The sequence below is a fragment of the Palaemon carinicauda genome, chromosome 6 (genome assembly GCF_036898095.1).
Source record: "Palaemon carinicauda isolate YSFRI2023 chromosome 6, ASM3689809v2, whole genome shotgun sequence".
NCBI classification, from domain to species: domain Eukaryota; kingdom Metazoa; phylum Arthropoda; class Malacostraca; order Decapoda; family Palaemonidae; genus Palaemon; species Palaemon carinicauda.
In genome coordinates this window covers 68,204,228-68,217,963 of record NC_090730.1, presented here as the reverse complement: position 1 = coordinate 68,217,963, position 13,736 = coordinate 68,204,228, and the positions used below count along the sequence as shown (strand labels likewise).

Sequence of the window (13,736 nt, the reverse complement as noted above, 5' to 3'; positions counted from 1 at the left end):
ATATATATATATATATATATATACTACCGCTAGAGAGTTATGGCGTCCTTTGACTGGCCAGACAGTACTACGTAGGACCCTTCTCTCTGGTTACAGTTCTTTCCCTTTACCTACACAGACAACGAATAGTCTGGCCTATTCTTTACAGATTCTCCTATGTCCTCTTACACCTAACAACACTGAGATTGCCAAACAATTCTTCTTCACCCAAGGGGTTAACTACTGCAATCTAATTGTTCAGTGTCTACTTTCCTCTTGGTAAGGGTAGAAAAGACTCTTCAGCTATGGTAAGCTGCTCTTCTAGGAGAAGGACACTCCAAAATCAAACCATTGTTCTCTAGTCTTGGGTAGTGCTATAGCCTCTGTACCATGGTCTTCCACTGTCTTGGGTTAGAGTTCTCTTACTTGAGGGTACACTTGGGCACACTGTTCTATCTAGTTTCTCTTCCTCTTGTTTTGTTAAAGCTTCTATAGTTTATTTAGGAAATATTTATTTTAATGTTGTTACTATTCTTAAAATATTTTATTTTTCCTTATTTCCTTTCCTCACTGGGCTATTTACCCTGTTGGGGCCCCTGGGCTTATAGCATCCTGCTTTTCCAGCTAGGGTTATAGCTTAGCATTTAATAATAATATATATATATATATATATATATATATGTATATGTATATATACAAACATATATATATATATATATATATATATATATATATATATATATATATATATATATATATATATATATATATATATATATATATATATACAGGTCCTCTGGGTCATTAGACCTGGGGATGGCCGGAATGGAAAACTCGTCAAAACAGGTGTGAACTACTGCTGGGTTCTTTGTCTTTGCCAAAGGAAGGGATGAACCTGAAGCACAACTCCTTCCAACCTTGGTAGTAGGAGACATCATTAGATAGCCCGTGGAGCTCGCCTACTCTCTTAGCCGAGGCCAGGGCGAGGAGGAACACCGTCTTTAGGGTCAGTTTGCTATCCGTAATCTGATTCAGGGGTTCGAAAGGAGGCTTCTTCAAGGAGTCGAGTACTTTGATAATGTCCCAAGAGGGGACCGAGAGAGTCCTTGGGGGGGATGGGGGGGGGGGAAGAGTGCTCGAACCTTTTTACCAACATCGAGAGGCACTTGGAGGATTGCTGTTTTGATAAAACCTGTTTCCCACTTAAATATTCAAAATGGCAGCCACTTTTTTCAAAGATGGATGCCATTGAATATACAGAAATGTTATATTTCACAATAAAACTGCAAAAACATGTCTTATTTTAATGTTCTTGGTGTCAGATCATATATTTTTGCCTTCGCCAAAATCGAAGATAATCGGCCAAACCTTCTATCTGCCTCCCATAAAACTTCCTTCCTTCAGACAGAGAGAGAGAGAAAGAGAGATAGAGAGTACACGTAAGATTTTGTATTTACTATTCTTATTGTCGTTTATCTAAGCATATACTATATATATATATATATATATATATATATATATATATATATATATATATATATATATATATACACACATATATATACACACATATATATATATATGTGTGTGTGTGTGTGTGCGTGTGTGTGTGTGTGTGTGTGTGATATCCGCGTATGTGTACTGCATAAATTGCAGTATTCTGGGTACTATATTACTATTATCTTGATTATTATTCTTCATTTTATAATTATTGTTATTGATGTCACTGTTGTTGTGATAGTTATAGAAATCTCAACGTGAAATTTATACATACAATTTCCACCATCTACTTCTTCAGCCATTTTTTTTTTCCTTTATTCTTTAACTGAGAATTAATACAATTTGACGATAAAAGAAACCCTTTCCGATATAATCCAGGAACATAAGTAATGTGCTACCCTTAAATCTGCAAACTTTGTTTTAGTCATAACAGGTCCTCCTTTATTTAAGCCAGATGGCTCTGTATCTCATTGTCCAAAGGATAAGGCAACCGTTTTGGCTGATGTGTTGACAAGTAAGCAGAATAATGAGAAACTAATTTTTCTTCATTCTTTTCCCCTGAGGATAAACTAACTAGTTTAAATTTTCGGTCCCGTGAAATTAAGACATTCTTCATGGATCTTGATACTTACGGAGGTTGAAATCCAAATGGTATTTTTTCGTTTGTTTTTTATAGATACCGCTGATTTATTCGCTCCTAAGTGGTCTGCTACTTTCTGTAAATTACTAAGAAAAGGCCTTTTTTTGCACTTGTTGGTAAATGTGTTTGTGTAGCTCTATCGCTGCAGATTACAGTCAATTTCCTTGACTTCCATATTATCTAAAGTTTTAAACATCCTTTCGTAAACGTTTGAAATAGGTAGGGTGAAGATAATAATTATTCCCTAGTTTACAATTTAATTTTTGCAAAGGCCTTGAGGCATGTGATGCTATTCTTACAAGTTCCAATTTTACACAGAGATCTGTAGATTGTGGTCAGGAAGTTCGTATTATTAGCCTTGATTTTAGTGGTGCCCTTCTCCGTAGGAGTCATGAGGCCCTTGTTTTCAAACTCAAACAGTTAGGAGTAGGCGGGTTTCTTCATAGCGTCATTATTGAATTTTTATATAATGGGTTGCAAAGAGTTTTCCAAGAAGAGCGGCTTACCATTGCTATGGAGTCTTTTTTACCTTCACCAATAGGAAAGTAGTCTCTGAATTAATACAGTGCAGTAGTTAACCCCTTGAGCGAAGAACTGTTTGGTAATATCGTGTTGTCAAGTGTTTGAGGACAGTCAAAGCACCCAATAACTCTCTAGTGGTAGTATCTCAACGGGTAGTTGGTCAGTTGTAGAACTGTGACATCTGGTTTTCCTCAGGGTAGTGTTCTTGACCCATTACTTTTCGTACTCTATACACAAGATATGTGATGTGGCCTAGAAAACAAGCTCGTCACATATGCAGATGATGGTACTCTCTTTATATCCTTTCCATCGCCTGAATGTAGATTTTGGGTTATTGAATCAGTTGATAGAGATCTAGATAAAATTAGTACATGGTGCAGATTGTGGGGCATGAAGTTGAACCTTAACAAAATTCAAAGTATGATTGTAAGTTGGTCGAGGAAAGTGCCTCCTCAATATCCAAATCTCTGCATTGACGTTCCTTTATACAACACCTTTAAAAAATTATTTGATTTTTTATTGCAGAATTAGTTTTGAAAACCACATTCGGTCTGTTTCTTCTTCAATTACTCAAAAAATTAGCGTATTTAGAAAGTTTCTAAGATTTCCGATAATCAATCTCCACTGATTTTTTTTAATGCTCTCATTTTACCTTATTTCTATTAGAATTCCCTTATCTTAAGTTGCTAAAAAAACTTGGGGTCTATTTAATTTTTCATTCCTAATCTTAATATTAATCTCTGGCACTGTCGTTCAGTCAGGTCTGTATGCAAGTTGCATAATATTTTTCATAATGGTGACGAACCTTTGTATTTTGATCTTCTTCGATTGTACTATCCTGTACGTAGTACTAACTATGCAGTTAGTTCTAACAGTCTTGCTTTTTCCATCATAATATTCAATACTATATAGTATTCTAGAAGTTTTATTCCAGCTGTAACTAGATTGTGGAATGATCTTCCTAATCAGGCAGTTGAATCGAAGGAGCTTTAAAAGGTGAAACTTGGAGTGAATGTTTTTATGTTGATCAGGCTGACATAGGTCTGTCTTCCTAGTTTATATATGGCATATCTATGCTAATGTTGTTACTGATCTCAAAATATTGCTTACTGTTTATTCATTACTTCTGATATGCAGTGTATTTATATCCTTATTTTTTTTCCTTACTGGGTTATTTTTTCCTGTTGGAGTTCCTAGACTTAGAGCATCCAGCTTTTGCAATTAAGGTTGTAGCTTAGCTAGTAATGATATTAATATAGACATTGGATGCGATAAATCAGAGAAAGTTGTGTCATATAAAAGAATTATGAGTGTTAGGTGGAATGGTTGATGTTTGCATATGATACTATGCTGATTTGGGGCACTGGAGAGAAACTGCAAAAGCTTGTAAAAGAGTTTGAAAAATTCTGCAAGAGAAGAAAGTTCTGATTAGATGTGAACAAGAGTTTGATAATGAAAGTGAATTAACAAGGAAGATGTGATGGTGAATGTCAATATGAATTATATATGATATATGATGGCAAAAGGTCTGTAGAATCCAAGGTAGGAATGTATAAAGGAACTGTTATACATTTTTATGGATTAAAAATATATTGAAGATGTTAAGATTAATTATATGCGTAGCATATGTTTTGTGAAAAGTATAAAAAGGTAAGTATAATAAAGGTATGCATCAGAATATGAGGTGATTTTGTCATATGGAAAAAAAATGATGACAAAGAGTTGATATTTCCGAAATGCTAAGAGTTAAGACGAGAGGATAAATAGATTGAAAAGATAGATAATAGATTATGTTGAATTCCTTTATATATATATATATATATATATATATATATATATATATATATATATATATATATATGTGTGTGTGTGTGTGTGTGTGTATATATATATATATATATATATATATATATATATATATATATATATATATACATATATAATATATATATACACATATATATATGTATATATATATTATATATACATATATATATATATATATATATATATATATATATATATATAGTGTTTTTATGCGCTGCTAATAAACATTATGTGTAGTTGTATGTAGTAACCAATGTTACAGAAGTTTTATTACACAGGGGCTTTACCCAACCAGTAGTGAATATGGTCAAGTCCAAAGATCATGGCGCCACAGCATTTCTTGCAGGCATAGTGCCTTTAAAGAAATACTATAAACGATCATGGTATTTACAAATGAGTTTATACACTCTCCTAACCTTACGGAAATAGCAGTCGAAAGATAGGCTATAACTTCTCTTGACCTAACGACCATGACACTTTAATGAAGTACTATATACTCTCCTCGCCATACAAGCAAGATTCTTTAAAGAAAATATATTGCCATTCTTTAACTTGTTCTAGTTTCGACTATCATCAGGTATGACGTTTAGAAGGAATATTCTCACTTAACCGTATTGTCAAGAATCTTTCCAGAATAGTTGCATCAATAAAAGAAAGGTCCTAAGTCCTAACTTCTCTTTACCTTGAACCATAACTCTTTCAAATAGAATCATATTCTGATTATATTAAAGAACAGCTATATCCTTAACGTCTCATATAAGAGAATAAATTATCTCTGAACCCACAGGAATATGGCATTCTAAAGAAGGACTAGGTTGTACAGTAGAATGTCCTAACTTTACGAGCGTACACTCTCATAAGTATGCAAATATGGCTTCTTTGGGAAATAATGTAACCGTTCCTAACCTCACAAATATAGCACTTTAAAGAAGTGTTATATTCTCTGCAACCCTTAACTATGTAACCTCACGACACGAGGTGTATGTCAGTAAAACTTCCTAAAAAAAAAAAAAAAGTGTCCCACAATATTATAGCAAAGGGAATGAAACAGTGGAAGTAGGCATGTGTTCTTAATCTCCGTAAAGCATAATTTTCCTTTTTTATTCCTCGAGGAAAAAGCAGATAAGTATTTTTAGAAATGAAATTACTTTGTAGAGTTGTGGGGAAAAAGCTGAAGGCTTTGAAAGGATGTAATCCAAACAGGAATTATGCAAGAATTGTTGTTTCACAAAGAGCAAATTTCAAATTACAGTTGTTTCTAATTGAAGGGGAAACTTGTATCGTCAAACAAAGAGTTCCCGATACCTTTGATATTTGATATAAACGTTGACATGACCCTTAGGCAACCACCGCCACCCCCCCCCCCTCCCTCCCCCCACAAACAACCCCCCCCCCCCCACCCCCGATAAAAACCATTCCATATTTTTGACGTCAATATAATTTTGCAACAGCATTGTGAAAGGAAGCCTTCAACATGTAACCCTTACTCGATTCAATTTTTAGCACAAAGTCCAAATATTGTGCAAATATTTTGATTCTCTCTGGAGACCCTTATGCTTACCATCAACGGGAGGATGGACACCCTTCACGTTACTGTGTTGAATGTGTTAGTTAAATGATTATTTATTAAGTTAGCGACTTGTGCTTATAGATCATGAAAAATTTCAGAAATGAATCTATCATCATCATCATCATCATCATCTCCTCTTACGCCTATTAATGCAAAGGACATTGGTTAGATTTCGCCAGTCTTCTCTATCTTGAGCTTTTAAATCAATACTTCTCCATTCATCATCTCCTACTTCACGCTTCATAGTCCTCAGACATGTAGGTCTGGGTCTTCCAACTGTTCTAGTGCCTTGTGGATGGCAGTAGAAGAATAAATTTATCAATTATCAATTTATATTTACATTCATGGGCCAAAAATCAGAGATTTGTAATGCATATACATAAATAATAAAAATTAACATTTGAATATGAGCTCAGTAATCAACGTCAAATGTTATGATTATAATAACAATAACGATTGCTACTGCATTTACTGGTTTCTTATTTTCATTTTTTTTTTCTTTTTTTTCTTTTTTTTTTTTTTTTTTTGCTAAATCATTACCGTTAATAAATTACTTGCTCAGATTATAATCTGAGCAAGTAATTTATTAACTGTGATTAAATTTTTCGTTCTTTATAATTATAAAGAACGAAAAATTTAATCACAGTTATAATATCTATCTGCTACCGTATGGTTAACTTTATGTATTGTAACTATTGAATATTTTTTTTAGACCATTGATGGATATTCGTTACAAGAGAGAGGTTCAAAAACTGTTGGCTCTGGAGGAACTTTTCCTGCTAATCTAATGATTGACTTTTAGGAATATTCTTTACCCCAAGAGGTTTGATTGTGCTTGTTTAAAAGAACAAACGCACATATGGCCTCTAACGAAATCCGAAAGTATGTATTTGTCGTTGCTGTCCTTGATGAAATAGCAATTCATTTCATTAAAGTATTCGGTTACTCAAGGACGCAGTTTACTCGTTTTTCCTGATTCTTTAGTAAACGAGCTATATAAAAAGAGCGTTGGGAAGCCATGAGACATATCACAACTTGGTTGCTTTGCTTAAACATCGGACATGAAGGCGTCTATCTTATGTAAGTCAGTTTCTATCATATGACGTATGAATTTATTTATATGGTTTTTCCACTTACTTGTGTACAGATGTATGCATTTGTCTTTAATGATATATTCATAGGAAATATACTGAAAATGTACTTTCAAGTTATTGACATACAGGCATTTTAGTAACCTCTTCCGTTTGTACTTTGTTACAGTACTTGCAGTTGCTCTTGCAACTGCACAGCAGTTCAACCAGAGACGCGAATTCAACACAGCTGTCCGACTTGCTGGTCCTGGATTCTTCCAACAAGGAGGATCTTTTGCTGGTCGGTCATCCTTTGATAACAACAACTTTGATCAGCAACGACGATCCTTCTCCAGCTCTAACAATGATAACTTCCAGAATCAAAATAGTAATTTCCAGTCTACCTCTTTTGCTGGTGACAGGGGCTTCGGCTCCTCCCGATCCTTCCTGAACAATAATCAGTTTGAATCTGGAACAACATCTTTCCCAAGGGATCAACAAAACAGATTCAATTCGTTTGATTCCAGGAACAAAAATCAATTCCAGAATCGTCAGTTCCAACAGAATCAACAAGACACATTTTCTTCCAATGATTTTCAGACGAACAGAAGAAACCAATTCCAGTCTTCCAGCATTGCTCCAAATTTCCCCCAAAACCGATTCCAGGATAGTTTCAACCAGCAAAATTCCCAAAATCAGTTCCAGACATCTTTCGACAGAGAAAACTCCAGGAATAGAGTTGTTTTACTAGAAAACATTCAACTGACCCCATCGACCAGATTCCAGAGTACCTCAGGACAGCAATCTTCTGGAATCTCTTTCCAGGCTAACAGAAACCAACAGAACACAGGTAACCAATTCCAGCAGTCAAACCTGAACGAAAGAAACTTTGAAAACAACTCCCGTTCCAATGACAACAACCGATTCTCAAGTGGAAGTCGGTCTCAGTCCGTTGCTCAGGTTCGATCAGGTTCATCTTTCAGTGACTTTAATGAAGAATCTAACGGAGTTTTCGAACCCTTGAACCTTCCCTCTGGAGCCAGTGCCTTACTTGGAAGCATCTCCACTTCCTTTACCTGTGCTGACAGACCTTATGGATATTATGCTGACCAGCAAAACTCCTGCCGTGTCTTCCACGTCTGCAATCCTCATCTTTTCTCTGATGGTCAAGTGCAGAATTATCAATACAGGTAAGTGCTATTTTGTTTATAAATGATACGTTTTGTGTAGAGTTTATTGTATAATAGATTATTCCTTTCAGTGTCACATACATATGTCAATTTCTCAAAATTCAAGATAATGGCATATGCAATATAGTAAATCAAGATAACAGTTTTGGAATCTTACTGTATCTGAGTTCTCAGAGGTGTCATAAAACTAAATTACTTGTAGACCAGTCTATTAAATTAGGTCAGATCTGATTAACAATGTCTTTCAGAAACTATCTGGAAATTTACATTTCATCTCTTCGGCATTGTAATATGTAGTTATTTTTAAAGGTGATAACATTATAATTGTTTAATTTGTAAATACTAATAATTTAAATCAATTAGTAAAAGTAAGGTTTACCAAAGATTTTAGTGTATTTTTATGATAAATAATTCTTGGTTCTCTTCTCCTAAAGCTTCATGTGTGGTGAAGGCACCATCTTTGACCAGAACGAGTTGACCTGCAAGGCAGAGTACGAAGCCACTCCTTGCCAGGAAGCCACCAACTTCTACTTTAGAAACGAACAATTTGGACGCCCAGAGGAAAAGTCTCTTTGAAAGCCAGGAACAGGAATCTCGAAATAAATTTGATCTCTTTTATAATAATCAAGTTTTAGTAGAAATTATGGATAAGTTCATATTATGCTACGTAGGTGTAATGTCTGAAGATGATAATATTTAATGTGATAATAAAAAAGAAAGGTCAAAATTATATCAATTTAATATCCTTATTGAAAGTTAAGAAAGGTGTGGAACACATTCTTTCAAAAGAAGAGTACATCGACAAGAATTCCACATAACAGTTGTGAAGAATCTTAATTCATTTTTTCCTTATATAGATATTAATCTCTGAAATGTCATTCAGTTAGTTCTTTGTGCATATTGCTTGAGATTTTTCATAATTACGACTGTCTTCTGTATTCAGATCTTCCTATACTTTACCTACTTTACCATCCTGTATGTAGTGAGGGTAAGCTTTTAATTCTGAAAATCTTGCCTTCTTTCAAAACAATATAGTATTCTATATTTTTTTCCTGGTGTGACTAGATTGTGGAATGATCTTCTTAATTAGGCAGTTGAATCGGTGAAACTTCAGAAGTTCAAACTTGTTGCAAAAGTTATTTGGCTGAACAGGTTGTCATATCTCGATTCACAATTTATATATGACCTACCTATTTAACCCTTTTACTGATATTGATATGTTCTATAATAATTTTTTATTATTTCTCATTTAGTTTTTTCGTTACTTCTCTAATTCCTTTTCGTACAGAGCTGCTCTCCCTGTTGGTGCTTTTGGGCTTAAAGCATTTTGCTTTTCCAGCTAGGGTAATAATTGTAAGTAATAATAATAGTATTGATGATAAGGGAACTTCAGAACGAGTAAACTTGGTAATCTTGCTAAATTAAACATTTGACAGCAAAGGGAAAGAAAGGTTAATGGATCTAAAACGAAAGGAAAGAAAAAATAGAAGATATGAACGACAAAACAGGTTGAATTTTTAATAGGAAAATTTTGCTTAGGGGATAAAGGAATAAGAACTGAAAGGCCGAAAGCTGCATAAATTCAGAAAAGAATTAGTGAAACTGTTGGAGGTGAAAACTGATCAGACGCCTCATATGTTTTTGTCATTGAAGCTAGGAACACGATAGCTTAGCAAATGGAAAAAAAATATTCCATACCGGTCACATGTCTTTAAGGGAATAAAAATAGTGCTTATAGAGTGTCTTATAAAAGAGATGAAATATACTAGTGAGTATAATGAGGGAGCGTTGGGAGAAAGTGTGAAAGGAATATTAGAAAAAACGGCTGAGAAGATGGGTGGCAAAAGCCAAAAGCCTTGAAAAGAATGAGGGTTCTTGATAATCATAAATCTCCAGAGTATATTATTCAAAATAGGGGTAATTGGCATCTTTTCTGACGACGGTCTTGTACAGTTGCTAAAATTTTAGTAATTGCAGAGTAAATGGTTCATAGCCTATAATCTATAAACATAGAGTGTATATATATATATATATATATATATATATATATATATATATATATATATTTATATATATATATATATATATATATATACATATATATATACATATATATACACGCATATATATATATATATATATATATATATATATACACTTCTTTAGTAATCTCTAGGGAGCTATTCTGCTATCCTTAAGGTCAATTTATTATGCTTATGTTTATATTTACATCTACCTATCTATCTATCTATCTATCTATCTATATATATATATATATATGTGTGTGTGTGTGTGTGTATACTACATACACTATGGTTCTTTTTATATATGTATATATTCCCAGACATTTATATACATATAAATATATAATTTTATATATATGTATATATATATATATATATACATAAATATATATGTATATATATATATATATATATATATATATATATATATACTTAAGTATAATATATACAGTATGTTGCTTTTTACAGATGTATATATTCCCAGATATTTTTATATTATATGTATATATATATATATAGATATATATATATATATATATACATATATATATATATATATATATATATATATATATATATATATATGTATGTATACTGTATGTTTGTGTGTGTGTTTGTGTGTGTAGGGATTAATATTAATGGGAATACCCTAGCAACTTGAGATATGCAGGTGACATAGTTATGTTTAGTGAATCATGGGAGGAATTGCAAATGATGAAAAAAGATTTAAATAGAAAAGGCAGAAATGTAGGAATGAAAATTAATCTAAGTAAAACTCTGATAATATGCAATGAAAATTCAGAGAGAGCAAATAAGGGATATAGACGAACATCTATAGATTGTTGATTAATATACGTACTTTGGACATACAGTAAGCGTTTCCCCAAGACATGAGAATGAAAATAAAAGAAGAATATGCATAGGTTGGAGAACATTTGATAAACAAAATGAGGTTATGAAGAGTAAAATTACACTCTCTCTAAACAGAAGAGTATTTAATCAGGTGGTCCTACCAGTATTAACTTAAGTATCAGAAACTCTTAGCCTTGCCAAACCATAAGAACATAAGCTAGTTACACCGCAAAGAGCTATGTAAAGAATAATGATATGAATAACAGTTAGAGGCAGAAGAAGAGCAACAGGATATGAGAGAAAACTAAAGTAGAAAAAATTATAACAACTTGTAAGAAGGAAAAATAATGGACATGGGAGGACATATGATGAAAATGACAGATATCAGATGGATATTAAGAATAACGGAATGGGTCCCCAGAGATTGCAAACAAAGGAAGAGATGACGATGGATTGACATGCTAAGAAAATTTTCTGGTATAGAGTGACAGAAAAAACATAAGCAGACGGGAGTGGAAGGGTATGTCTAAGGCTTTGCCCAGCAGTGGACTAATTGCAGCTGAGGATGTAGTATATATTTATATCTATATCTATCTATCTATCTATATATATATATATATATATATATATATATATATATATATATAAATATATATATATATATAATATATATATGTATATATATATAAATATATATATATATATATATATATATATATATATATATATATATATATATACATATATATATACAAATATATATATTCTTACGAAGTAGTGGTGAACAAAGCAATAAATCTATTTTTGGGTGATATAGCCATGTCATCCTGATGGAAGGTTCCTTTAGGTAGCCTTTTTAAGGGATATTTGCCATAGTTATACCCCCAGAGAAATAAATCAAAGGTTTCCAGAATTCTAACTTCTGGCGCATTTCATCCGTAATATAACTTTACGGATGCCGCATAATATCAGGGGACGTATTTTTTAGATACAACACATAGCAATCTTCACCCCAAACAGATTTTACTCTTTGAGGGGGAAGAGTGGTGAACGAAGGGGAGCCGTTATCAAGGTACCAGGTGGACCCCCTCCCTGTACTGCTAAGGCCCATCATTCATTGTTACATTTAAGCAGGAATAGCCACAGATAGAGTAGTTTCGGGTGGGGTCATTTTAAGAAAGAAAGGTGGGTCCATCAGGACGACTTGGCTATCTCACCCAAAAATAGATTTTTTGCTTTGCTCAAAATCCGTTTTTTGGGCTCGCCATGTCGTCCTGATGGAAGCTTACCAGAGAATTAACTTGAAAGCAATATATATGTGGGTTTATATAAGTGCCTTTACTTTGAATGAGTTCCTTATATGGTCTCCTAGACCTTTATCTATGACATTACCGTTATCTGTCATATTCACTTAGCTTGGAACTAGCTTAGGGCTTCCTGGCCCCTGCAAGGAAATTGTCGACTTCGACTATAAGGATTCAAAGTTTGTATCTCCATAGGGACAGAGGTAATTCTTAGAGATTACCATTCTCATACCTTGGAAATCTGTACTCTGATTTCAAGTTGGGCCCTTCTAGGATTTAATTAAATCTCTAGTATGCTTTAGTCTTCTGTAACTGAGATAGCAGCAATAAGACACAAATACGTTTAGTATTTTACCTTGCAACTAGATTATCAAATGTAGTTACAATCAGGTATGAATCTGATCCGACATTGAAAAGACATCAGGGTCCATATTTGCTCTTGTCGAAAAAATATGTAATTTCATCAAAATGATGCCACTCAATGGAGATGTGAAACTAAATCTGACTGATTTGTACAGATTTTGTAAATGCATGAACACTGTGACGCAACGTTCACTCGGCATTGGTGTTATCAGTCAGATATGCTCCTATATGAAACAGTGTGTTAATCGTCGTTGTGATTTGCACTCGAAGGTAAATGTACCCAAGCACCCGATGCACTGGAAAGTCCCAAAACAGTTCACTGTTCATTGCAGTGCTAGACGACGGGTTTTTTAACACTACCTGCCGCCACCACATGTTTTATTTCATGTACTTACTTCGTATAGTGTCTGTAAAAGATCTGGTTGATCTCCACCCAGTGTATGAGCGGAGTCTACCAAAGACCCTGTGTTGGAAGAAGTTCCGTGAAGAAGCAATTTTCTTTGGATCGTGACCTGCGGGTGAGCTATCAGGATCCAATCTGCAAATAAATAGGTGAGCATTGCTCTCAGTTATTTTATGGATAGATTTTGATCCTGAGGTTTTGCCTCGGAAGAGCTGTCCTTCCTTGAAGTCTGAAGTTCTACGAAGATAGACCTTAAGACACTCTACTGGGCATAGAGAGACATCTTCCTTTAGTTGGCAGATTCTCCAAGGACCCCACCTCTTGGTGGGTAGCTCGTTCTCGGCCAGAAAGGCAGGACCAGGAAAGGGGTTCAGTTCTCCTGGTTAGAAACTGAATATGGCCTACATCCCTGATAGGGCCAATATTTCACTAAATCTAGCCCCTGATGCTATTGCAAACAGAAAATTGACTTTCTGTGTTAGTTTTTTTAGA

General features: G+C 33.8%; 1 protein-coding gene across 1 annotated transcript; it reads left to right on the top strand.

Moving 5' to 3' along the window:
- Nucleotides 1-7,016: 7,016 nt before the first annotated feature.
- Nucleotides 7,017-9,026, top strand: LOC137642572 (dr1-associated corepressor homolog). Its single transcript, XM_068375254.1, has 3 exons — nt 7,017-7,118; nt 7,299-8,298; nt 8,733-9,026. The coding sequence occupies exons 1-3, from the start codon at nt 7,100-7,102 to the stop codon at nt 8,872-8,874; spliced, it is 1,161 nt and encodes a 386-aa protein (XP_068231355.1). The 5' UTR covers nt 7,017-7,099; the 3' UTR covers nt 8,875-9,026.
- The last annotated feature ends 4,710 nt before the right edge of the window (nt 9,027-13,736 follow it).

Bases quoted from the DNA above. Each gene is read 5' to 3' on its own strand.
- LOC137642572 (XM_068375254.1), top strand. The intron at 8,299-8,732 runs GTAAGTGCTATT...CTTCTCCTAAAG, and splicing joins GTGCAGAATTATCAATACAG to CTTCATGTGTGGTGAAGGCA.